The following is a 27,844-nucleotide window of genomic DNA, read 5'->3' on the forward strand; positions in this document are numbered from 1 at the left end:
TTACTCGGTTGAGTAGATTGTTTGAGTGGCTATACTTTTATCACATATACATTGCTGAAAACAAAACCATGGAATTTCAAATCCTACATCTACCATGCATTAAACAACTAACACTCACGGTATTTTGCTTTTCTTCACTCAATTTTAAAACTATGGCGCTTTTCTTTGCCAGTCAAATTTGAGAAACGGAAAAGGGCCAAATATAAATCTGTATTATCAGAAAATAGTTAAATATATCCTTCGTTATATTTTGGGTCTAAATATACTGCTGCCGTAATACTATTGGTTTAAATATACCCTTTTTCCATTAAGTTTGTCCAATGCGGACATTCAATCCTATGTGGAACTGACATTTGATGAGGTGGATGCCACATGAATTGCCACCTCAGCGCCCCTAACCCATTTTACCCCCCCCCCCTCTATTTTTTTTTCAACCACTAAAATTTTCTTCCCCACCACCACTATTGCCACCATTATCACTACCATGAAAAATGTTATATTTTAAATTTTACTCTTTTATATATGGATTAGGGCGATGAGGTAGTATGTCATGTGGTATCCACTTCATCAAATGTCAGTGCTACGTAGGATTGGATGTCCATCTTGGACAAACTTAATATAAGAGGGGGTATAGTTGAACCAATAGTATTACAATAGGAGTATATTTGGTTCCAAAGTATAATGAATGGTAAATTTAAACTTTTTTTCTACAGTACAGGGGTATATCTGATGACCTTCTAGATCCTTCAGATGCACAACAATTATGAAGAGAGGAAATAAGGGAAAGGAGAAGGAGATGATCGACAAAGAAAACTAACTGCTTCTTATTATATGTGCATGAGCTGAAATGTATTGTTATACTGGTCAACTAATCACACTCTAATTACATTAAGGTGTTGTTTGGTATGGTGCATAAAAATAATGTTGGATAGGGTGTATTAGTAATGCTGATATTAGTTATGATTGTATTAGTTGTGCTGACATATTTCTTATTCATTGTTTGATTTGATGTATTAAAGTGTTACACAATTTCTAAAAAATTATTTGTTTACAAAAATACTCGTAAAAATAGCACGGTATAGCCAGTTTTCGGACTGGTCATTCAAAAATAGCCAACGTTTACCAAGTCAATGAAAAATAGCCACTATTTTGATGCAGTAGAGACCGGTCCAGCAAAATATACTGGAGTTCGGTGCACATGTGTATGAACTCCAGCATATTATGCTGGACCGGTATACTTTGCTGGCTCTAGTATAATATACTGGAGACTGGAGCACCGATGCTCCAAACTCCAGTATATTATGCTGGACCGGTATACTTGCTGGAACTCCAGTATATTATGCTAGAGTTCCAGCATACTTATCTTGGAACTCCAGTATAAGTATACTTAACTCCAGCATAATATACTGGCGTATTTTTCGAGTTTTTAACAGTGTTTTTGCTCAGATTTATCTTTACATGAAAAGTGGCTAAATTTCGATTACTTTTCAAATTGGGCTATTTTTGAACGACCAGTTGTAAATCTGGCTATTTTTGAATTTCACCCAAAATACTCTCATAACCAGTTCATCACTTCATCTTTTTAAAAAGAAACATATATGTTGAAAAATATTTTTATATGAAAAGGGTTTAAACAAATTATTTGATTTGTCTACTCGCTATATTCTAGTGAAGAATATTTATAAAAGAAGGAATATGCTAAGTATTTAATTATTTAATAGGGATATAGTTTTATTTCTTACTTTTTTGGATTATTTTAAACTCACATTAATATAATATCATATTTTAATCAAGATAAAATTTTGAAGGATAATTTTGTCTTTAATTAAGCTAATGCATGCATTAAAATCCATTGCATTTGTTAATGACATGGTTTTCTATGCATTACTTATGCATAAGATAATACCAAATATGGTGTATAACTAATGCATAGGTTCAAAAGGTGTATTGAACAAGGTATTAATACACAAAGCTAATGCTTGCATTATTTTATCTAACGCATCATACCAAACGACCCCTAAGTTATACAGGTGTGTACAACTATCACTAGGGGTGTTTATCGGGCAAATCGGACGGATAATTACGCTTAATGGTTCGACTTAACAGTTATCAGATTATAAATGTAGTAATCCTCTAGCCATCTAATAAGATAACATGCGGATTGGTATCAGATTGATAATTACCGGGCGGTTATCGGGCGGCTTATCGGCTAAACCAAATAGAAAATATTTGAACAATCATTCAATCAATACCAAACAGTTCAAATTAATGCCAAATTTTTAATACCTTCTAAGATCTAACCAAACCGTATTTTTGAATTGAAGAGCCTTCGGGACTACTCATACTGTCATACACGTATTAACCAAAATTTTAATACCATCAAGACTACGTATTAATCATTCAGATTTCGATTTTTCGATTTCTCAGTTCGAAGTTCAAGAGAGAGACGAGACTGACGACTTCTCTGCCTCTGGTGGCTACAGACAATTGAGAATTAGAAAATAGACATTAGGGATTTAACCATTTAGGATTTCAATAGTACTTTATATACATAGGGTGTAAAAGTATAAATATAAAAATTCTTAACGGGTTAACGATTTATCCTATAAGAAAATTGAGTAATCCGCCCCTAAATCGGTAAGCCGTTAATTATAAAATCTCAATTTGTTCACCATCCACTACCCCGATAATACGATACCAATAAGCCAATAAGCCATCGGTTCGGTTTAGTTAACTGTTTCGGTTCGATTTGGAACAGCCCTAACTATCACCTCCTCACAATACATCTATCTCAACACCCTCCCTCAAGCTGGGGTGATTCCCGAGTAGCTACATGATTTATATGTTTTGTTCGTTCATGAAAAATAGGATTAGTTACAATATGGATTGCAACTCTCCTATCACAGTAGAGACTTATAGGTAACTCAACATGCACTCCAAATTCCTTATATAACCATGTCAGCCATATGAATTTTGCTACTGCTGAAGCCATATTTCTGAACTCTATTTCAACAGAGCTTCTGGCTATTGTCCTTTGCTTGGATTTTCAAGATACCAATTCATCTCCAAATTTGATAAGATAACCTGTAAAATATCTTCTAATATGTAGGCAACTACCCTAATTTGTGTCACAAAATGCTAATAGACTTCTTAACCTCTCAAAAGGCATCAACAGTCCAAAACCTAGTGCAAATTTGATGTACCTCACCACTCTTAATGCAACCTCTATATGTGATTGCTTTGATTACATTTGCTTCCAGTAGTGTGCGTGCACCACCAAGCCCTATTTCCGCAATCAACTTAATTCAGTGCATACTGTAGACATATAAAATTTATTGGGTCTAATCCATATAAAATTTGGATTAAATTCAATTGGGTTAAATAATTAATTTGGGCTTTACAAGTTAAATTAGTCCATTTTATTATTTTCGAGCCCAAGGTTCTCTTCATCTTAAGGCCCAGACTCGTACCATGTGTCAAATGACATGACATATCTAGTCAAACTGCAAGCCAACAAGATGACGCCGTGTGTTAAATGATGTGGCAATCCAAGTCAAAAAGCAAGAACCAACCACAGGTCGCCAAGTGGCTAAAATGACATGAGCCAGTCAGAATCAAGCAAGAGAGTTCATATGTAGCTAGACTATCCACTCTCTACAACTATAAATAGAGGGTTTACAGAGTTGGAGAAGAACACTCCGCAATTGGTGAAGGCATCAACAAATAGTGAGATCAATCATATCAAGTACTTAGTTCTTCGACAAAGGAGTGATCAACGGAGATCTTCCCGAAGATCAACCCGTAACAACAAAGTGATGCTCGACGTTCTTGGCGATTAAATACATCACAAGGAGGTTCGCATCATCCTACATTCGAGAAAGACGTTTCTCAAGCCCTCGAATCACAGAGAATTTTAGAGAGGAGAATCAAGGGATACATAAAATTGTACTCACAAATATTTATCAATAAAATCTCTTTTTTTCTTTATATTATTTTTGTTGTAGTTTATTTTTCGTCTTACGAAAATTTATTGCAAATAAATTTTGGCACGACCAGTGGGACCAATTCTGCCCTTCATCTCTCCTTCTTGCAAGTTGAAAACTACAAACTTTAGATCTACTGCTATAATGGCCTTCCACAAGTGTGATATTTCATGAAAAGATGCTATTATTGCCGCATCCACTGAGCTCAGTCATATTGGCTCAATCACTCGAAGCAAGTTCAAGGCTAGTGGCTTGGATGGATCTGAATACTTCGCCTCCTTGGAGATGGCAAAGAAAAGCAGATCTCATATGACGTTCGCAACCGCAATCCTTGGGGGCAACACCCCATTCTCGGTGTTTGACGAACTTTCTCAAACAGCCTCAAACCTTGGCAGATTTGAGGATTTGGTAGATTCTTCAGTTTCAACGAAAGTCAATGCCTTGATGACTGACGCAACTAGCGTGGACAGAAATTTTGCCATGATGGAACAAACTATAGAGGTCTTGAAGAAATCTATTGAGGACAAAGACCTTCAAATCGCTCAACTCATGAACAAATTGGAGGCCTATGCACCTGGAGAGTCGAGCCATGTCCCTCCTCATACACCTATCTTCACCTCCCAAAAAACAACTGTTGAGGAATCATTTGCAAAGTTAAACATTCAAAAGGAAAAGCAATCTACTTCAGTTGCGGCGTTATACGTCCAACAATTGCAAGACATGATAACAAACACCATCAGAGCTCAATATGGCGGACCATCGCAAAGTTCGTTGTACTACTCTAAGCCTTATACTAAGAGGATTGATTGTTTAACCATGCCCACCAATTATCAACCACCAAAGCTGCATCAATTTGATGGCAAAAGGAACCCAAGGCAACATATTGGCCACTTTGTTAAGATTTGTAGCAATGCTGGAATGCATGGTGACCTTTTGGTAAAACAATTTGTTCGTTCTCTGAAAGGGAACGCATTTGACTGGTATATTGACTTGGATCCCGAGTCCATTGATAGCTGGGATCAACTTGAGAAGGAATTCCTCAATCGTTTTTACAGTAACCGAAGGACTGTAAGCATGATAGAGTTGACAGGCACCAAGCAAAGTAAGGACGAGCTTGTGGTGGATTACATTAATCGTTAGAGGGCGTTAAGTTTGGACTGCAAAGATCGCCTTTTAGAGATATCTGTTATGGAGATGTGCATTCAAGGAATGCACTGAGGCCTTTTGTACATTCTACAAAGGATCAAACCGCGAACTTTTGAAGAACTTGCAACACGAGCGCACGACATGGATTTAAGCATCACAAGTCATGGAAAGGCATCTCCATTTGCTGATCAAAAGGAGTTCAAGAAAAATGTTGCATCAAAGAACCAAACCAAAGAATCAATGGCGGTGAAAGCAACTTCTGTGAAGGTCACTACTAAGCAAAATGTGAAGGAGGATAAGACCCCGAGTCAATATCCCAAAGAGGAGAAGCGTCGTCCAACCTTGAAGGAATTAGAGGCGAAGGTTTATCCATTTCCAGATTCAGACGTACCCACAATCCTTGATGAACTGCTGGACAAGAAAGTCATCGATCTCCCTGAATCAATGGCGGTGAAAGTAACTTTTGTGAAGGTCACTACTAATCAAAATGTGAAGGAGGATAAGACCCCGAGTCAATATCCCAAAGAGGAGAAGCGTCGTCCAACCTTGAAGGAATTAGAGGCGAAGGTTTATCCATTTCCAGATTCAGATGTACCCACAATCCTTGATGAACTGCTGGACAAGAAAGTCATCGATCTCCCTGAATCAAAAAGGCCAGAGGAAATTGGCAAAGTTGGTGATCCGAAAACTACAAGTTTCATCGCGTCATTAGCCACCCTATAGAGAAATGCTTCGTCTTGAAGGAGAAAATCATGGCTCTTGTAAGTGAAGGAAAAATCATCATAGGCATTGATGAAACAGCAGAAGCAAATCATGCAAGTATCGCGCTCAAGGAAAAGAAATGTTCAAAGTTGCATAACGTGTCAAGCACTGCCTTCTTACAATTTGGAAGTTTCGAGCCCGTTGAAGTTGATCTTCCAAGGAAAACTCTGGAATGTTCACTAGATCTAGACAATCATTCCAAAGACAAAGATGATGAGGTTTGGATTCTAGTCACTCACAAGAAGCAAAAACATCAGGCAGTTTTGAGGCTACAAATTCCTAATTCAAGAGCGATGATGAGCAATGCAGATAGGCTATAATCACCAAGAAATATCAAATCTTCTACTAGCAAGAAGATTAACAGTGCCTTATCGCCGAAGTTCCGAAAGCCCATCATATTGCATGAATTCTTTCCGAGAAAATTCCTTCATAGAGGTCACGTTAGTGCAACTCATGTAGTTTCTAGTACCAATGAAACAAAGGAAAGCAACGATGAGCTTGCTCCAATGAAAACACATGAACATCATGATAACGGAAAAGTTGTCACATGTTGTACAACAATTTCATTCACAGATGATGACTTGTTGTTGGGGTCTAAGCTACATAACAAACCTTTGTTTGTTGTAGGGTCCATTCGGGAACAACATCTCAATCGCATACTTGTTGATGATGGTTCGGCTGTCAACATCATGCCAAAGATGGTGCTAAAAAATCTTAGGATCTCTATCGATGAGCTATCCAAAAGTAGCCTAACAATCCAAGGTTTCAACCAAGGAGGACAACGAGCCATAGGTATGATCCGCGTAGGATTATCCATTGGTGAGATGAATTCAAATACCATGATTCACGTCATAGATGCTAAAACATCATACAACTCTTTGCTTGGACGTCCTTGGATTCATGAGAATGGGGTGGTATCATCTACTTTGCATCAATGTCTGAAAGTATAGAAGAGATGGTGAGATAGTCAAAATTGATGCAGACATCAAGCCTTTCATTGAGACGGAGTCATACTTTGCAGACACAAAATTCTACCTAGATTCTTGTAAACCGAAAGTGGAGAAACCATCATCAGGTGACAAAGCTGGTGTTAAGTCAGAAGAGGAAAATGAGGCTCAATGGACTACCACCAAGCTGCCTACGAAGGGAACGGAATAAGTTTCCATTAAGATATCATCATCTGAAGGTGACATACAGACAAAGACTGAGGAGCATCTGGTTTTTCGCTTTGTCCCACATGAGCGTCGAAAGAAAGGGCAACCTTTGCTACAGGAATGTACTCCAAAGAAGCAAATGAGTCACAAAGATATCCAACATTTGAAGGAGCATATGACTGTCCTAGTTGCACAAATCCCATCCGTGATTGGTGAGTCTGCTAAAGGCAATCTCCAAGCTGATAAAATAAAAGGGCACTATGATCCTAGGGCCTTTATACTGCTTGAAAAGTCTGGTTATGACTTCTCTAATCCATCTCAACTAGGAGAACTCAAAGACGAAGTCACTGGTGAAAAGATACATGGGCTCAATGAGTCCCAAATGAAGTTGAGAAAGCAAGGGCACTACGTCGCCACTCCAAAGTTTGGGTTGGGGTTCAGTTTGGCAGAGCCTCTTCGAATTTCATCAAAGATAAGCAAAGAGATAGCTTCATAACAATACACCTTGGTAGAGGAGATAAAGGAAATTAAGGGCAAGAAAATAAAACAACGGGCTTTGGTATTTGATCGCATGGGAGGCTCAACCCCTCCGGTCTCGGTGTTTGAAAGGCTAAGTCACAAAGGTGAACATGTAGCTTCCAAACATCTAAAAGAAGTTTCCACTACCTCAAATACCTCTATCTTTTGTCGCATAAGAACCACAAGGAAGTCGACATCTAGAAATATACTGTCAAAACATAAGGAGCAAGTCCACGAGGAGCAGGATCATTTTGAAGTTGTTGCTGACAAAGAAATTTGTAGTGCTTTCCCATCACGTATGAAGAGGAGTCTATTTTGTCAATATCCATAGATGGTCTACTGAAGGTGCAAAGGAGAACCATTATTTATACTTGCCAGCCTCGTAAAGAAGCAAAGAAAGAGAAAGAAGTCATGCCGACCATCCAAGGAAGTCAAAGAGAAAAGTCAGAATTTGTGGAAACATCCTATTACATAACTGTGGAAGATAGCCCATGCCTTAACGTTGATGATGAAGTACATGAGGCTCCCCCTCAACTAGAAGATGGCGGGCAATCAACTGTGGATGATCTTAAGGAACTCAATTTAGGTACTCCGAAAGATCCACGCCTCACCTTCATTAGTGCGCTGCTTACGCCTCAAGATGAGGAGGAATACTCTAAGTTGTTGACCGAATACAAAGATGTCTTCGCTTGGTCATATAAAGAAATGTATGGTCTTAGTCCTAAGGTAGTTGTTCATTATTTAGGGATCAAAAGTGGAGCACGCCCTGTGAAGCAATCACAACGCATGTTTCAACCCGAGCTTGTATCACAAATTGAAGCCAAAGTCAACAAGCTCATCGAGGCGGGATTTATTCGAGAGGTGAGGTACCCATCATGGATATCTAATATTGTACCTGTCAAGAAGAAGAATGGTTAAATACGTGTTTGTGTTGACTTTCGAGACCTAAACAAGGCATGTCCAAAAGATGACTTCCCGCTACCAACTATTGAACTCATGGTTGATGCTACAACAGGGTATGAAGCTATGCCATTCATAGATGGGTCTTTCAGATACAATCAAATCAGAATGTCTCCAAAAGATGAAGAGTGTACTGCTTTTTGATCTCCGAAAGGGATATATTGCTACAAAGTGATGCCCTTCGGTCTGAAGAATGCTGGTGCCACCTACCAACGCGCGGTTCAAAACATCTTTGATGACATGTTTCATAAAAGGGTTGAATGCTACGTCGATGACTTAGTGGTGAAGACGAAGAGTAGGCGTTACCACCTTGAAGACATTCGAATTGTTTTTAAAGGTTAAGAAAATTCGACCTGAAGATGAATCCACTCAAGTGTGCATTTGGAGGTACCTCAGGAAAGTTTTTTGGCTTCATTGTGCGTCATCGTTGAATTGAAGTTGATCCTGCAAAGATTGACGCCATTCAGAAAATGCCCGAGCCAAAGAACTTAAGGGAGCTTCGAAGTCTCTAAGGCAACTTAGCATTCATCCGGAGGTTCATCTCTAATCTAGCCGGACGGTGTCAACCCTTCAATCATCAATTGAGGAAGGATATCCCTTTTCATTGGGATCAGTCATGTCAAAATGCTTTTGAAAGCATTAAAACATACCTGCTAAATCCACCTGTGTTAGGGGCGCCAATGCTTGGGAAGCCATTGATACTCTACATCGCGGCATAAGAACGTTTACTTAGAGCACTACTTGCTCAAGAGAATGAGGAAGGAAAGGAACAAGCCTTGTACTACCTTAGTCGAACTTTGATAGGGGCTGAGTTGAACTATACGCCTGTTGAGAAAATATGCTTAGCGTTACTTTATGCAATAAAGAAGCTAAGGCATTATTTTGAAGCATACACCATCAAACTCATCTCTCGAGCAGATCCCGTGAAGTTTGTGATGACTCGAGCTGTTCTTTCTGGACGCCTATCAAGATGGTCCATATTGTTTAACCAATATGAGATCACATACACACCTCAAAAAGTTGTGAAAGGACAAGCTCTAGCCAATTTTCTGGCTGATCACCCTCTTCCGGCAGAATGGGAGCTTTCAGATGAGTTTCCAGGTGAAGACGTGTTGTTCATCGAAGAATTTCCACCATGGACAATATTCTTTGATGGATACGCATGTCGTAATGGTGTAGGGACATGTTTTGTGTTGATCTCTCCAGAAAGACAAGTCTTGCCGTTCTCCTTTGTTTTAGGTGAAACATGCTCCAACAATGCCGCAGAGTACCAAACTTTGATCATCGGTCTCGAAATGGCATTAGAAATGAAGATTCTACAATTGGAGATCTACGACAACTCTAAGCTAATCATCAACAATTTTTTGGGGAATTACGAGGTAAAGAAGGAAGATCAATTGCCATACCATCAATATGTTTCTGGTTTAATTGAAAAATTCAACCAAGTGTTCTTAAACCACGTCCCAAGAGAAGAAAATCGCAAGGCTGATGCTTTGGCTAACTTGGCTATGACGATGGCATTTGGAGAGAATGAGTCGACAAAGGTATACGTGTGTCATCAATGGGTTATTCCTAGACTTCTAGATCTTCAAATCAACGAAAGCCATCACACGTCTGTTCGAGTGATTGAAGAAGAATATTGGAGGCAACCACTGATAGAGTACCTTGAACATGGAATGTTACCTGAAGATCTATGACAAAGAACAGACATCAAACGAAGAGCACCACGATTCATCTTCTATAAGGGGACATTGTTTCGCCGCTCTTTTGAAGGGCTATTCTTGCGATGTCTTGACAAAGAAGAAGCCCGCTAAGCGATGGAGAAAGCACATTCTGACTCATGTGGAGTACACCAATCTGGTCCCAAGCTCCATTTTCGCATCAAGAGGATGGGCTACTACTGGGCGACAATGGTGAAGGATTGCATGGATCATGCCAAAAGATGTCAAGCGTGTCAATTTCATGCCAACTACATCCACCAACCTCCAAAGCCTCTTCACCCAACTGTAGCTTCATGGACTTTTGATACATGGGGACTTGACATTGTTGGACCACTTCCAAAGTCATCAAAGGGACAGATGTACATATTGGCCGCTACAGACTACTTCTCTAAATAGGCTGAAGTTGTTCCACTCAAGGAGGTAAAAAAGGAAACCGTTGCCGATTTTATCAAGTCATATATAATTTTTAGGTATGGCATACCAAGATACATAATCACTGATAATGGAACGCCATTTGACAACAAGATCGTGAAGAGTCTATGCGAGAAGTTCAATTTCAAACAACATAAGTCTTCAATTTATAATGCACCCGCCAACAGCCTCGCTGAAGCTTTTAACAAGACGCTTGGTAACCTTTTGAAGAAAGTTGTTGCACAGAACAAGAGAGATTGTCATGAGAAAATCAGTGAAGCTTTGTGGGCATACCGGACAACCTTCAGAACTGCTACACAAACAACTCCTTACTCTTTGGTATATGGCGTGGAAGCAGTCCTTCCGTTGGAGCAACAAATTCTATCATCGGATTGTAATCCAAAAAGGACTCACATATGAGGAGAATGCTCAACTTCGCCTAGCAGAGTTAGAGGCATTGGATGAGAAAAGATTGGAAGCGTAACAAAAATTGGAGTGCTATCAAGATCGACTAGCTAGAGCTTTCAACAAAAAAGTGCGGCCACGATCATTCCAAGTGGGAGACTTAGTCCTAGATGTTCGATGAACCATAATCCTCAACAAACGCATATGCGATAAGTTTACCTCAAAATAGGATGGGCCATATGTTGTGAAGGAAGCCTATTCAAGTGGCGCATACAAAATTATCGATAAGGATGGTCTTAGAGTTGGTCCGATCAACAGAAAATTTCTGAAACAGTACTTGTCACACCTCCTTTTTACACACCTGAGGGGTATAAGGGAGTTTTTTCAATTTAAGTTTTTATTCGAAATGAGATTATTTATTTAATTCTAGAGTCGTCACTTGGAATATTTTAAATGGTGTCCCAAGTCACCGGTTTATTTTAAATCCCAAATCGAGGAAATTTCGACTTTCCTTTTTGAAGTCTGAGAACCAGAAATTCTAAGTAAGGAATTCTGTTCCCGGGAGAAGGTGTTAGGCATTCCCGGGTTTCGTGGTTCTAGCACGGTCGCTTACCAATTTATACTCGACTTAAATTGTCTAATTACTTATTTTAGAACCTATGTGCAATTATCTTTTTACCACATTTAAATCACTTGATTTAGTCGTAATTAAAGAATTGAGTTACGCGTACGTATACTCTTTTCCTTTGGCACGTCAAAAATCATGTCACGCGAACGTGTCCACAATTAATAACGCTTCGTTGATTCATTAGGAAAATTTGGTTGAAGGTGCACGAACGCATCCCTCGAGTCTTTTAAGAGTTAAATTTGCAATCATATTACGCGAAAGTATATATAATCACAATACTAATCTAAATCGGGCCTAAAGCAAATTACGATTGTTCAAATTTTTAAAAGCAATGTTTGTGAGGGCCATGGATGATTTAATTTATTTATGGCACACATCAAACATTTTCTATAAGTGTTAGTTCTTAATCTAATCTTACGAGTGCCATGAATTATAAATTTTGTTTGGCATGACACACCTCACTTATTTTAACAAAAGAAAGTTGCGTTTTTATTTTAACAATTAATCACGCTATATTAATTATTAAGAAAGTTTTGCCGAAGTTGCGCGAACACATACCTCAATTTATTTTAGAATCATAATTATATCACGCGAACGTGTACACAATCACGATGGTTTATTTATTAATCATGCCTAAGGCATGCTACAAACATTTGTCATTTTATATCTAAGTCGTGAAGTTAATACGGGGGCCACAAATGATAAAATTGCGAATGGCACACCTCAATCTATATAAACTAAAATTAATTAATAGCCCATGGAAACCCATTTTTATTATTAACAAAAGTTTGATCGAAGTTGCGCGAAGGCATACTCCGAATTGATTATTAGAATCATGATCATGTCACGCGAACGTGTACACAATCACGATAATTGCTAATTCAACTGCAATGACTAATAAATTACAGAAACTACATATCCTCCAGTCCAAGTAATTATCAAAACATAACTCGTGGAAGATTATTATAGAATTCCTTTTGTGAAGATGAAACAGTGTAAAAATCACATATTGCACTTCTTAAAGCACTTGAAGGATGGAAAGATGCTAAACATTATAGAAAAGAAAGAGCTTTCTGTTGGGAAAAATTCTTGTCTCCTGCGTATATCATTAATCAAAAAGGTCACAAATAAGTGTCATTACAATATGTATACGTCTTCCAAATGACACTTATTACAATATTACAAAATGTATATATTAACAATTACTTTATATGAATTAATGAATATAATCCTTAACTGAAAATTGGATGGTTTTCTATTATCAAAATGACGGGCAGTACCGTTTTCTTCTCCTTATAACCAAATTAATCATGTTTCCTTACTTTGTTGTAAATCAAACAGAAAATAATACTTGCAAAATAAACTCAAAATGAATCCACACCATTACCATTAGAGAAACATAAGAAGAAGTAAGAATTGCACCTGAAAAATGAAGTTTCAATTCCTCAAAGCATTCAGCAATTACACAAACAAAATCGACACCGCAGCCATGATAGGAACTCAAACGGACGGGAGCTCGGACCTCGACGGAACCTCGTCGGATTTTTTTTTTAAAAAACAGTCGGATCTGATTTTGTAGAACAAAGTCACTAAAATAACTGAAAAATGAGAGGAGAACAGTGGAGAGACAAAAATGCGATTTCGTCGGCGTTAATGGAGGTCGCCGGAGTTTCTCGAACTAACTGAAGTCCACGAATTCCTGTTCTTTCTTTTGTTGTGTGTGTGTGTATCTGTTTCCAACAGTGAGGACGAAGAAGACGAAATAGTGGTCGTCTGAGGTGGGGTTCATGACCTTGTATTTTTCAATGGCTGCCCGTGTATATCCAGTGTATATCGAGAGTATCTCTAGTGTATATAAAATGTATAGTAACTGTATATCAAGTGTATACCCCTTGTCTCCTTTAAGAAGAAGCCATCCCTTTTTTTTAGTCTGTGTTTTGAACTTCTCCTCTCGTTTCTTCTTACTTGAATTATTTTTTCTCTCTCTTTTTTCTTTTTATTTGTGAAGTGTATTATATAGATGTGTATGTGTGTTTTTTGTGTAAGATCGTGTGTGTGTGCCAGTGATTGTATGTGTGCGCATGATGTGAGACGTGAGGGAGTGAGCACTAACATGAGGAAGTGGGGATTGGGACATGACCACTAACATGAGGAAGTGGGGAAGTCACTAATATGAGAAAGTGGAAAATTCACTAATATGAGGAAGTGGGAAAGTCACTAACATGAGGAAGTGGAAAAATGGGAGTTAGGGGGAGAAATCGTGGGGCGGTTGAGGAGATCATGGGTAAAAGAGATATTATTTTGTATCTTTCTTAATTTACTGATTCTTGTTCTTCCGTTAGTTTATTATTTATTTTATTTTAACTTTTCTTGGCACCCCTTTTTTCTAAAGTAAAACATATTAAAAGTAAGATAATTTTTTTTAAATATTAAGCTTAGACCTAAAAGAAATATTTACACTAAACTAGTATAAAATTTGAGTGCGGTCAAAAATTAGGTGTTCACAGTACTTCCCATGAAAGTCATCAACACTCCTCGACATACGAGCCTAAACTGCAAGTCATGACGCTCCTTGATGCATGAGCCTAAACTGCACGTTGCCACACTCCTGGCCCGCATGAGCCTAAACTGTGTATGGCAACAAAAAAAAAGAAAAAAGAAAGATCTGCTAGGTTGAAAACCTCGAAAGAGGCGGCCTAGGCAAAAGTGACCAAAAAAAAACTCATCCCTCTGAACTACGTTATGACTTGATCCTCTTCACCGAGGTACGTAGCCAGCTTAGAGTTTCATTCTAAGTTCAGTTGCATGAGTTTAAAAAAGAAAAAGTTTGGCTTATGGGATCATCACATTAAATCTTTCAAGTACAGAGGCATATATAAATACGAGAAAGAAGACAATTTGTGCTGAAGTGTAAAAGATATTTTATTGCTTCAATGATACAAAAGTTGATACACCCAAAGATGTGGAGACGAAAGAAATTGGACATTATCCTATACAAAGCCTAAGTGATGAAAATGATCGTAAACTAGGCTTTGTTGCTGACGCGTCTTGAATGTTTTTCCAAGTCTATATGACGTCTACACATTTAATGTCATTCTCGATGTATGTCTCTCGCTTAGTAGTTGTGATGATCTCTTGACCGCGTATCTCGTTGTTATGCCTCGAGCATGATAGTTTGCTTATCTTGTCCAAGTGTTGGTTGAAGGTCCCATATTTGAGAAGTCATCTCTCTTGAAAAACCTTCAATCACCATGGGAGCCGCCATTGATAAACTTCAAAACCGTCAACAAATCAAGTGCAACAGTTGGTAAAGGGGACTCTGCATCTTGTATGACATCTCAGACTGATATCTGGACTCGTTGAACTTCTTTGCAAGTCTGCAAAAGAAATAAATAAAGAGATAAGATTTGTGAAGCACAATAGCTAAAGTTACTATATTCAAGACTGTAAAGTCAATTTCAAGAAAACAACAACATTCATAGGACAACTCAGAGAGCATAGAGATGGGAAGCGAGCTCAACGGAGGACGAGATCAACTTTGGAAAATTATTGTGGTCCATCTGGAAGACGTTCTACCCCAAACATTTTATATGTTGTAGATTTGGATGTCTAGTCTCCAGCAACACAATCCGTTTGCGATTCGGAGGCTCCTAGCTCAAGATACGATTTTTGTTGTCGGAACTACACGAATCTGAAAGTTACTGCAGCTAGGTGGACTTTGAGAATTTTCTGTTTCCAGCTCGATAGAAGTTCTGCCGTGAAACTCATACGTATTTGCAGTTCTATGAGTATACTTTCTAATGGCGCAAGCGGATCCCAATTTGGAGTCTCCTAACTCGAGATATGAATTTTCCACCAAAGCGCGCAAAGCTGAAAAGCAATTTCGCGGATAGATGGGTCAAGTTCAGAAAGTTGCTGCGGACAATCTGCTATGAATTCTTCTATGATATCTTGAGGATTTCATTATCTCTGAGTCTTCTTTCCAATGGCGCAGACGGCTCGCGATTTGGACATTCCTAGCTTGAAATATATATGTTTTGATGACAACATGCAATGCTGTAAAGTCAAAATGTCAGTTATGTATACCAGCTTCAAAAGTCGACTCCGACTAATTCTCAAGGATTTTATCCGTAAATTCTTTAAAGGATGTAACTTTTCAAGTTTTGATTCTTTGAAAGCAAGAAGCTTCAGATTTCATCGCTCCTACATCAAGGAATTAATAATTTTGCAAAGGTTTGCCAAGCACTCGCTCGCCAAGGATGAAATATGGTCGCTCGAGCTCCAAGCCTCTTTCTTGCCAAATCGCAAGGCTGAGATGCACCATGTTCTCGCTCGCATGTTGCAAAGTAGGGATATGGCTCGTCGATCAAGCTCACATAGGAATACGTCTCTCGTCAAGCTGCAAGAAAGGATGTACCAAGTTGTTGTTGTACTCTCTTGAAAACCTGCAAAAATAAGAAAAGATTTTGGAGCCCTTGGTGCCAACAAGATGACGTTTTTGCAGATACGGTGCGAGTAGCACGACGATAAGCTCGATTAATGGATATCGGTGCCATAGCACGATGTTTTTGCTTCTACAGACGCGATGCCAGTGATACGAAGCTGTAGATCCCACATGATTGATTGGTGCCAATGACAAAAAGCTTTGATTCAGCAGCAAATATCAGTGTGACACCTTCAATGCGAATGGTGAGCATTGTGACACGACGCTTCAATGCGAAGGGTAAACATTATGACGTGCACTTCTCCGTCAAATCCTCGATGGATCATACGCTTAATGAACCTACAAAAGGGGAGGGGTGATCATCCCCTTCTTCTCTTGATGAATATTGGAGAATTCGCCATGTATATCATCTCCGAGCCTACAGAAAAAAAACTGAAAAAAAAAACTAAAAAATACGCAGAAGAAGAAATTACCTTCTAGTATTTTCTAATCGTCAAAGGCTGACTTGAAGCAACTTGTAAATGTTGCAAGTTTAGGTTCGCAATTGAAGAACATCGTGGTATATATAGCAGCTTATATTGGCTGTCCACAAGAATTATTCACGGTGTGGGATAGAAGAATTTACCGGTAAGGCGGCAACATCAATTCGTTTCCAATATGGAGAAGAAATCAAGTATATGCGTGGCTGTCATCTGAAGGACTTCGATGTATCCTTATCAGTAGCAAAGAAGTTTACTTTTGCAAAGAATGTAAATTGCCAACCAAATTCATGTTGGACAGTAATTTTACGTCAATAATGAATATGATGGGATTACAAATACAAGCTTCATCATTATGGTTTAGCTTTATTCTTGTTCAACTATGAAGTACCATTAATGTCTCCAAGACATGTTGCCAAGTTTATGAAGTTCAAATTAATCGGGGGATATTTCCTTCGGAAGCTCTAACTTAACTCGAGGCCTAGGTTTGATGCTTCACCGATACTTCAAGTATTTGTCTTCACTTCAAATCAAGTTTACGCGCCGACAAGACTTGAAGTAGGGGCATCCGTAGACATATAAAATTTATTAGGTTTAATCCATACAAAATTTGGTTTAAATTCGATTGGGTTAAATAATTAATTTGAGCTTTACAAGTTAAATTAGTCCATTTTATTATTTTCGAGATCAAGGTTCTCTTCATCTTAAGGCCCAGACTCGTACCATGTGTCAAATGACATGGCATATCTAGTCAAACTGCAAGCCAACAAGATGACGCCGCGTGTTAAATGATGTGGCAATCCAAGTCAAAAAGCAAGAACCAACCACGGATCGCCAAGTGGCTAAAATGACATGAGCCAATCAGAATCAAGCAAGAGAGTTTATATGTAGCTAGACTGTCCACTCTCTACAACTATAAATAGAGGGGTTACATTAGTCTCAGAGGACATTCAGAGTTGGAGAAGAACACTCCGCAATTGGTGAAGGCATCTACAGACAGAGAGATCAATCATCAAGTGTTTAGTTCTTTGACAAAGGAGTGATCAATGAAGTTCTTCCCGGAGATCAACCCGTAACAACAAAGTGCTACTCGGCGTTGTTGACAATTAAATACATCATAAGGAGGTCTGCATCATCCTACATTCGAGAAAGACGCTTCTCAAGCCCTCGAATCAAAGAGAATTTAGAGAGAAGAATCAAGAGGTACATAGAATTGTACTCACAAATATTTATCAATAAAATCTCTTTTTTTCTTTATATTATTTTTGTTGCCGTTTATTTTCGTCTTACGAAAATTTGTTGCAAACACATACGTCCTCTGACTGTCGCAACCTAAAACCACCAACGATCGTGACGACACTAATATACATGCTAGGCGAACCAATAATCCCAAATCCTTAAATAAAGCCACTAACATAAATATAATAAGTGTAAACATGTTCAATAATATCATAGATAAGGCTAAGTCTAATAACCAAGTACGAAAATATATATCATCCTTAAATCTGGTATCACTGAAATTAATTAAATTAATTTCTTCTGCTAATTAGTTAATTTAAACACTTAATTATTTATTGTCAACATGAAAGGAAATAGTCTATTTTTTTGTTGATTTAAATTCTTCATATTAGGTCATCCGTAAGTTTAAATATTTAAGTGTAATTACAATTTTATCCAATAAGAATTATATTATCAAAGCGTAATAAGATTGATATGAAATTCACTTTTAGAACTTTGTGTCTTTAGAATCATTAGCTGTAATTGATTATTAAATGAATCATACATTTTATATATTGGTAAAACTATTAGACTAACTTGGATATTCTATATTTAGAATTAGGAATTTTAACGATATAAAATCTTTAGATGGATTAAGTTCCTAAATATTAGGGATTTAATACAATTCAATAAGAAAAGATTTAATAACTAAAGATTTAGTTGATTTAAAAGTCATTAATATTAGAAAAATAATTAAATTATAATAATAGTTTTATTCAGTACGAAACATATTTTTAAAAGATAAAAAATGCGAACTATTTCAGTAAAACCTTCATACTTCTAATATAATATGAATATAAATATAGATAGATACATGTTCCTATCTCAATTTATTTCATAACAAAGCTAACTAATTAATATGATTTGGACTTTGGCATAAAAATCAGGTGAGAAAATTCTAGGACTAAAAAGTTTGGAATGAAAACACTCAAAAGTTTGAAGGGTATAAATATGATTCTTAATCTCACTATGGAGGAGACATTTGCAAATTACAAGTTTCATAAATTGGAGGGAAGGCTACAATTGACCCTTCATATAAAAACCCTAGACGCGCGAACAAATTGAGACGTTGCGCGGGAAATTTCGGCGACGAAAACACGAGGAGCGATAATTTTGGCAAAATTGAATAATAGGTTTAATGATGAGATGAGATATGCCTGCAATTTCACCATCAGCAAGGCTTTGTAAGTTTCCTCAACGCTCAATTTCTTAACTCAGTGAACATTTTATACCTGGATGTTCATTGATCGATCCCAGTTTTGTTTGGTCCGTAGAAACTGTATGATCCGCTGCAGGTTTTTCTTTGATTTGTTTGATGACTTGTCTTTGTCCTTTGTCCATTTCAAAATTTATTTACCAATTGCCATTTAGCTACTTTACTATTACTAACACTGTCTCAAATTATGTGGCCGCTTTTCTTTTTAATCTGCCCCAAAAAAAAAAAACTCATTTCTATATTTAAAAATAATTGAACTTTAAAATTCTCATTTTACCCTACTCATTTCTATATTTAAAAATAATTGAGCTTCAAAATTCTCATTTTACCCTTAATGAGATGATTTATAGTCACACAAATATATAGGGCTTGTTTTAGACCACAAGTTTTAAAAATGTAGAACAATGCAACATTATATGGCACAGAAGGAGTAGTATTAATGTGTAAATGAACTTCATAGCGAGAAGTACGAGATTCTAATAAGCAACGTATAATCATACATACATTTATGTCTTTATCTAGACGGAAATTCATGTAATGGATGCAACACATAGTTTGCTTGAAAGAATTCCACAAAGAGTAGGTACCCAATGGAATAGTCGAGATGTGCGCAAGCTGACCTGGACACTATAATCAATCATCATAAATAGACCCACTAAGAGCATATTACATTATTATCTGCATGTTTTCCTATACTATGTGTCTCCATGTTAGAGTTGTAGTTTTAATGAATTAAGCTAAATGCTAGAGCATATTACAATAGTATCTGCATGTTTTCCTATACTATGTATAAGTCTACATGTTAGAGTTGTAGATTAATGAGATTAAGCTAAATGATGGGAACTTCACAATTTTTCCCTATATGTCATTAGGCTTAATTTATGTAGTATATCATATTTTTTATTTGTAAAGAAGTGGAGTAAACTTGTTTGGTTGCGAAAGCTTTGTGCTAATACAGTTTCTGTTTTTCCCCAGAAAATTTGGTGTAGTAGCGGCTCAGGGTTCATTGAAGTCTAGTTTGAATTTGAAGTTACCTTTCAAGCCTTCAAGAAATATTCATATGGAAAACAAAGAAAACAGCAGTTCACGAGGTGCCTTAATTGTTTTAGAAGGGCTTGACCGCTGTGGGAAGACTTCACAATCTAGTAGACTATACAAGTACCTTGATGAGCAAGGATATTCAGTTGAATCATGGAGATTTCCTGACAGGAATACAGGTGTTGGGCAAATGATTTCTTCTTATCTTGCTAACCAGGCGCATTTGGATGACCATGCGATCCATCTTCTATTCAGTGCAAATCGTTGGGAGAAGAGGTGTGCCTATTAGTTTGGCGATTTTGAACCGCAGTAAATCATTTAGAAATTTGACAGGCTCAAATTGTGATGTCACTAGAGAACATGTGTGGAAATGCAGGCCAGCTGCTCGTTAATTGTTCTCACCGTGCTAGTTTCGAACTAATAAGCAGATGTTTCAGTTTTTGACAGAGAGCTAAAATTATCTCTGTATAACATTGAAAGATGAACTAAGTGGTGTTGACGTTCTCTCTGCTACTATCTATTTAAATAGCTACTTGACAAGCTCTCTGCATAGATTATCATTTTTTCCAGGAAAGTATGGCATTGACAGACTGAGAGCATGTATAATATGCATTTGTGTTCTTCAACTATCTTAGATTGTTGCTCTAGGGTTTTGGTTTAGTAAAAAAGATGCAACAAGTGATATGTGGGTTAGGTGCATGTCATGTTTTAACTCCGGTGAGGATAAAACTTGGTATTTAAGTTGGGAGGAGGGTAAGGGGCAAGTTCATACTCCCCCGAGTTTGCAACCTGTGTGCCAGCTGGAATCTGGCTAGAACCCGCAGCGGAGGGAAAAAGCTCCCTTAGATTATTGAAAGATTTTCTTTGAATTTCCTTCTCCCGCAATTAATCATGTACCTTTTCTTGAATATGGTATGATCTTCTTACCAAAATGGAAGTGTTAATGATCTTTTGCCTGCTTTTTTATCTATTCCCTGCCAATAGTCTTGCCTTCAACATAAGGCACCAATCAAAACAATAAAACTTATTATCTTGGTATGTAATTAAGTACCAGTCTTCATTTTCTTTAACAATATTGCAATGAATTTTATTGTCATTTAACTGAAAGTTTTACCTGTTATGGTAGCGAACACTTTTACTTCCATGTCCAACTCTTTCTGTAAGAATTTTCAGGCGAATCAGCTCAGTATTGTTAAGCTGGTGCATTCAGATAGTTCTAATTATTCTGTCCAATTCGGCAGAATGTTGATGGAGGAAAAGCTGAGGAGTGGAACTACTCTCGTTGTTGATCGCTATTCTTATTCTGGAGTAGCATTCTCATCTGCCAAGGGACTTGATACTGAATGGTGTAAGGTAACATCGAGTCCTCAACATTGCTATTTAGTTTCTCAAATCAGTTTTAGCAACGAGATCTTTTACCGCAGGCTCCCGAGATAGGGTTGTTAGCTCCAGATCTGGTTGTATACCTTGACATATCACCTGAGGTAGTTTTCATTATCTAGTCTTGATTTCTTAAGCAATCTTTGGTCCTGTCAGATATGCTCATTTGTTATCCAGGATAAAGCTTTGCTATTTCATTTTATATTTCTAGTTGTTTGCCAGTTACCCATTTCTTTACTTGTTAAATATATATTCATTTTCATCAGTCATTTTCTTATATGAAAGACATGCTGCTGTAGTGATTTGATTGTGGATATTGATGATTTGGTCTTGAAAATTACCAGAAAGCCGCAGAGAGAGGAGGTTATGGAGGTGAGAGATATGAACAGCTTGAGTTTCAGAAAAAGGTCGCCAATTCTTATTTGACTCTTCATGATTCCTCGTGGAAGGTAGTTTTCCTTTTCTTTTTCTAGGTGCATCAACAAATGATGGTTTAATAGAAGGTTATGCAGCAAGTGATGTAATATTCACTGGAATACTAACTTTTTAGTTTTACTTTAGTACTCTTTGAGTTTGTTTGGACGTTTCCTATCAATTTTTTTGTATCCATTACATGAGTATGGTAATTAAGGTTAATATAAAAGCATTATATTACACCTTATTAAATTAAGCTATCTAAATTGATTATATCCTAGTATTAGTTAAGACTCTCGTCTTATATACTTTGAAGCTTTTGATACATTAATTACTTTTGTTTACAAGATAACAGATTAGCCTTGTATAGCTGCTCCTACAAGCATCACATCCAAAGCCTAGGCAATAACTGCTTTTTTAATGTTATGTCTTTGCTGTTTTGTAGGTTATTGATGCAACCCTTCCTGTTGAAGATATAGAGGAAAAGCTCAGAGAAATTGTATTAGACTCTATGACGATATGCCAAAAAGGGAAACCATTGTCTCAATTATGGCCATCGTAGGTCAAGTGTGCTGAATATCGGCATGAATATGCAAGTCCCTCTGTAACATGTCTCCTTTTAGTTTGAGTTTGGCATTTATTTATCTTCTCAGCCATTCCCTTGTTACTGTGGAAGCACTTTGTCTTATAGATCCCTGCATACCAGCTTGCTGTGAGTTGAATTTTCTCCACATTTTTTGGAGAGTGTGTATCTGGATTAAGTCGTGATATCATGGAGTCACCTTCTTCTGTCGATTCAAATTTGCATGCGTTGATGATGTTGAAGCCAAAATTTCTTTCTTGATGATGTTGCTTGGAGAGGTGCTGATTTTCTGGAAACTGCATTTTCCCTGGTATTCCAAACGGCCCTAGTCTTCTTGCCTGTTGCTTTTGGTAAAAAGAAAGAAAGGGTGTTCATGAGCTTAGTTGTTTAGCACTGGTCTCTGTAATTATGTTTTTATAACAGTTGGGAAACATTGACATGAACGTATAATATATTATTTGAAACTTCACTGGTTAGTGGTATAACTTACACTTGACGAGTGAGGTTTGCCTGCTAGTAGAATATTTCCATCATTAATCGGTAGGTTCGAGTTCCAGTCAGGTGGAAGGTCAGTAGCACTTTTGAGCTTCCTAGGATAGGGTGGACGATAATTTAAAAAAAGAAGAAAAAGGATTCAGTAAATACAGGTGAAAGAACAAATACTTCTAGTCCGGAGAGAATCTTTCTCGGAAAAGGAACGCCAAATTTTCATCTTCTAGGGGATGACAATAGCACCGTGCAGGCTACTGAATCAATGTGCACAAGGCGTGGTGAACTTGCATTGCTCGTCTTTCAAACTACTACATTTTCTCTAATCACATTACTAAACTGTTTATTCTGCTCTTTGAAAGGGTCTGGGAAAAGGGCTGTAACAGTAAAGATCACAAAAAGCATCCAGATGAATGTGTTTCACTACTTGATTCAAGAAAGAACAATCTCAGTTTGCTTTTTGTGAAGAACATTATTCTATGAGCAGTGACGAAGGAAAAACAGCGAGGACCTATGTGCATACATCCCTATTACGTGTTTAAGGAGGTACATTGCCTCACCCCAGATTATACAGAAACAACATTTAGTAGAAGCCAGACATTTGTTGGAACCAGTGATCATTATCAATTATCAGTCGCACAATCCGTCAAATTACCATATGCTTTTTCCCTTCAAACTATATTCACATCACAGTTTTCCCGTCCTCTTTCCAACCGGAAGTAACTCTTGTTTCTTCATGAACCAAGTACTTTCATGCAGTGGTGGAAGCACGATCTCCACGAAGGGGGTTCAAAAAAAAAAGTTAAATTTTTTTTAGCTAACGGGAATTGAACCTACGACCTTAGGAAGGTTTTGACCCCCCTTGACCACTAAGCTACACTTTTGAACTCTGTTAAGGATGTTCAAAACTTAATATATAGAGGTAAAAAAAATCAGATTTTGCCTTATATATACAGTGTAATTTTTCAACGAAGGGGGTTCGCGTGAACCCCTTCCGCCCCCCTAAATCCGCCCCTGCTCTCATGAGTCAAGATGGATAACTCGTGCTGTTAAAAGGGCTTATCCTGTGCACGATGTGCTCCCGGCCAGTGTACATATAGGGGAAGAGCAGTTTATAGAGTGGACATAAACGGCGTGTAGCCTTGATTACATAACCTACATGTCACAATTACGCATCTGTATCACAGTGTCAGACAATTTTTGCTCTTAAGCATTTGGAGATTTATACACAACAGCTCTACAGTTCAGAAAATGATATACAACAAATTGAACAATTACTATCATGTTACTATGAGGACTAGACTCATTCAAGAAATGTGTAAGGAAGAATAGAAGTGATTTACAGACTACGGTAAATAAAGCCTGTGAGCATATATTTGCAGAACTTCTATTGGCTGGCAAAGTGTCAAAAGGTTTACTTGATGACTTAATCTACACATCTATGACATATGGTAGTACGATGCTTTAGTCCTTTCTGGGTAATGGCATGTCAATTCTTGCCTACGCTGCTGCTTCTTAGGTGCTCCAGCACTGCTTTCGTTCCAGTGAGATATTCCACTAGTCCTTTGAAGTAGTCAATCAGCAAAGAATAAAGTATGAAAAGGAAGTTTTACTCAGCGACATGTACTATAAATAATGACTACAAAGAAATATGCATTTTGCATGTATAGGGCAAAAACTAAAGTATTTGTTTCCAATTTGGTTATAAACAAAGGCAAATATTATTGAGAATTGCATTTCTTTTAGTGAGTAGAATTACCATTTGCATAGTTTCGGCAGTCATGATGTTTTATCCTCAAGTCAGTTTCCCACCCTTTGTTGAATTTGTTTGCCGCATCTATTGCATCACTCTTGGAGTAGCCAGCAAACCAGCACTTCCTTGTTGGCAGCTTCTTCAGAGTCCTCATACGAACAACTCCTGACATGGTATAAACTTGGAGACATGAATTACGTAGGAGATGATGTTGACAACTACCAATCAAACTTAAAACCACAGATATATGAACTTATAATGGTTAAGAGACGGCAAAAGCTTGTTTTACTTCCATAAAACATTGGTGATAAAAGTTTAAAGTGCTCATTTCCTATTGAATGATGACCATATGGATGTCGGCTCAACAACAACAACAACCACCACCCAATGAAATCTCACATGTAGAGTCTGGGGAAGGTAATTTGTATGCAGTCCTTACCCCTACCTTGAAAAATATGGATGTAGGCTCAATCTGAAGTAGAGTACATGCAGAAGCTTCGCAGACTTAATATGAAGTGTGACTAGAAATTGATCCCTATGATGGTCAGTTCCGAAGAGAGATAGAGTTTGAACATAATGCTGATTCAATGTCCAAAAGGATTAAAAGTTTGAACTTGTTTATCATTCAGATAAGCTGCAAAGTTAGGATTAAAAAATTTCCAGCCATTTCCACTGCATTTTAGAGAACAGTTGTCTAAGCATCTTATATGGTGTAGCATATATTTTTAGAGTAAGCTGGATGGAGGCCAGAGCCACAGAAAAGTTCTAAGTGCTAAAAGGTTTCACCTGGTACATTTCTGCCGGATAGCGCTGCAACAGCAACAGCTATGCTTTCAGGATCTTGAGGTTGGAAATCATACACTAATGCCTACAACAGATAAGTAGTAACCTGTTAATACTTACTGTTCTTTTATATTTTCTTTTTCAGTTTAATCATTGGTTATCTGAAACTCCCTAGCTTGATTAATCCAGATTCGTGCCCACCTAGTAAGGTAATTTATAATGAATGGGTTGCTCTGATGGTAAGCACCCTCCACTTCCAATCAAGAGGTTGTGAGTTCGAGTCACCCCAAGAGCAAGGTGGGAAATTCTTGGAGGGAAGGATGCCGAGGGTCTATTGTAAACAGCCTCTCTACCCTAGGGTAGGGGTAAGGTCTGCGTACACACTACCCTCCCCAGACCCCACTTGTGAAATTATACTGGGTTGTTGTTGTTGGATTGTTCATGCAAATAGTAACAACGAAGAGATTATTATACATGAATTACTTACTTCAAAAGGGCATAATTTTTTTTCTTTAAATTGTTTAATCCCTGCATTGCTAATACACGTAATCTTATTTCAAGTTTTATCATGTATAAAATAATACATAAATTCCTGCATAACTTAATACAGGTATTATTTAATACCGCCAACCAAATGATGCATTACTTATGGGGAAATTATTTTTACTTATGCAGCCAACTAGAACTGTATTGCCTTATAAGGGATTTTATGTTGGGACTAGGAGTGACGAACGGGCGGGTCGGGCCGGATATGGTTCTGCTCGAAGACGTGTAATAAAAAAACGGATAAATTATCCGACCCGACTCATATTTAATATGGATAAAATACGGGTTAACCGGCGGATTGACTTCTTGCATAAGATCACTTTTGATAAAATTTTTAGTCTCCCTAACTTGAGGAACCCCAATTTGAGGCTTTACAAATGCGAAAATTAGACTCATTGGTTATTCATTTTCTAAATGGATAATATGGTTATTACCCATATTTGATATATTTTTAAAAAGTTCATTATCCAACCAATTTTTTAATGGATAATATGGGTGATTAAATATTTTCTTTTAACCATTTTGCTGCCCCTAGTTGGGACTATACAATCAACCAAACTAACCCAAATCGAAAACCTTCTGATTGAAAAGAATAATCTTGGAATTTGGGCCTGCAAGAATCTATATTTGGAGGACAAAATGCAAGAGAAACCTGAGAGGGGAGAGAGGAGGAATTGGGGTTGATGATGACCATGAAATGCTGCAAATCCCATAAATTGAAAGAGTAAGCAGTGGACATGAGCAACTGGGCTGGCCCTTTTGTGGCTCTCAACGGCACAGCTGCTACGTATACTTCATCTCTTCTTGTTCCTACTATTGATTTTGCGGCATTCCCTAACACACAGCTCGATATCATTTGCCTCTTTTCTTTTGTGGTTACAATTGGTTTCCTGGCCACCCACAAAATTTAATTTTGATTTCTTCTTTCAGATAAGTAACATGAATAAAAATGAGAACAAATTTTGTACGTTTGTTCTTCTTTCAGGAAAATTTATAAAAAACATTAATTTAATTTTGTACGTTTAAGTGATAACTCTAGGTTTCACAAATAATATTCGAAATGGGATCGGTAGAAGTTAGAGAAAGAACAAATTTTTGTAAAATGAAAAGTTTAAAAATTAATATTCTTTGAAATATTTAAATGTCCCGTATAAAATGAGAGAGTGTGTAACTGATTCTAAACCTGAATAGATTGCGAAGATTGTGGTAAAATAAATACAAGTATTACCAAGAATTCAAAGATTCATGGAGCCAACTCCAACTAGTTGAAGATCGAAGTGTTCTAATTTAATCTAGGGGAAGAATCACAATATAAGTGTATGATGAAAGAGTTAGCTTAATTTTAAAGAATATTAATCGATCATCTAGCTCATGTAAATTAATCTGGAGGTGATGTTAATTGATATGATATTTATAAATGAATAGATAAAGACAATAGTAGTTATTTAGAGTTGATTTTTTTTTTGGTAATAAATGTGAATATTACCATAACAATCAATTTCTTTACATCGTATGAGCATCAAGTGTACTAGCTCTTCTAGTACATCAAGACCTCGAACAAAAAACACCTCTTCTAAGTACAAAATTCTATGACTTTAGAATTAATAAACTACAAGAATCCTACCTACAGACACTTCTTAGTTACAGAATCTTTGTATCATCGGTGGACATTGCTTTGCTCTTTTAGACTCTACAAACATGCCTATTCTGTCCACCATCTCCTTCTTAATTTGCCATACACAAAACTCCAGA

At 37.3% G+C, this 27,844-nt stretch overlaps 3 protein-coding genes across 3 annotated transcripts; 2 read left to right on the plus strand and 1 right to left on the minus strand.

The window, feature by feature from the left end:
* Positions 1–4,268: 4,268 nt before the first annotated feature.
* On the plus strand, positions 4,269–5,123 carry LOC104227377 (uncharacterized). The gene has a single exon (XM_009779617.2). It carries the CDS (start codon positions 4,269–4,271, stop codon positions 5,121–5,123), a length of 855 nt encoding a protein of 284 aa, XP_009777919.2.
* Positions 5,124–18,870: 13,747 nt separating this feature from the next.
* LOC104227341 (thymidylate kinase-like) lies at positions 18,871–22,990 on the plus strand. The gene is made up of 6 exons (XM_009779567.2): positions 18,871–19,074; positions 20,082–20,420; positions 21,386–21,497; positions 21,569–21,628; positions 21,869–21,973; positions 22,384–22,990. Exons 1-6 carry the CDS (start codon positions 19,037–19,039, stop codon positions 22,498–22,500), a joined length of 771 nt encoding a protein of 256 aa, XP_009777869.1. The 5' UTR covers positions 18,871–19,036; the 3' UTR covers positions 22,501–22,990.
* Positions 22,991–24,187: 1,197 nt separating this feature from the next.
* On the minus strand, positions 24,188–27,311 carry LOC104227350 (uncharacterized). The gene is made up of 4 exons (XM_009779578.2): positions 26,745–27,311; positions 25,550–25,631; positions 24,770–24,928; positions 24,188–24,573 (listed from the first exon to the last, which is right to left on the minus strand). Exons 1-4 carry the CDS (start codon positions 26,946–26,948, stop codon positions 24,500–24,502), a joined length of 519 nt encoding a protein of 172 aa, XP_009777880.1. The 5' UTR covers positions 26,949–27,311; the 3' UTR covers positions 24,188–24,499.
* Positions 27,312–27,844: the final 533 nt, after the last annotated feature.

This window comes from Nicotiana sylvestris, chromosome 5, assembly GCF_000393655.2.
Source record: "Nicotiana sylvestris chromosome 5, ASM39365v2, whole genome shotgun sequence".
NCBI lineage: Eukaryota > Viridiplantae > Streptophyta > Magnoliopsida > Solanales > Solanaceae > Nicotiana > Nicotiana sylvestris.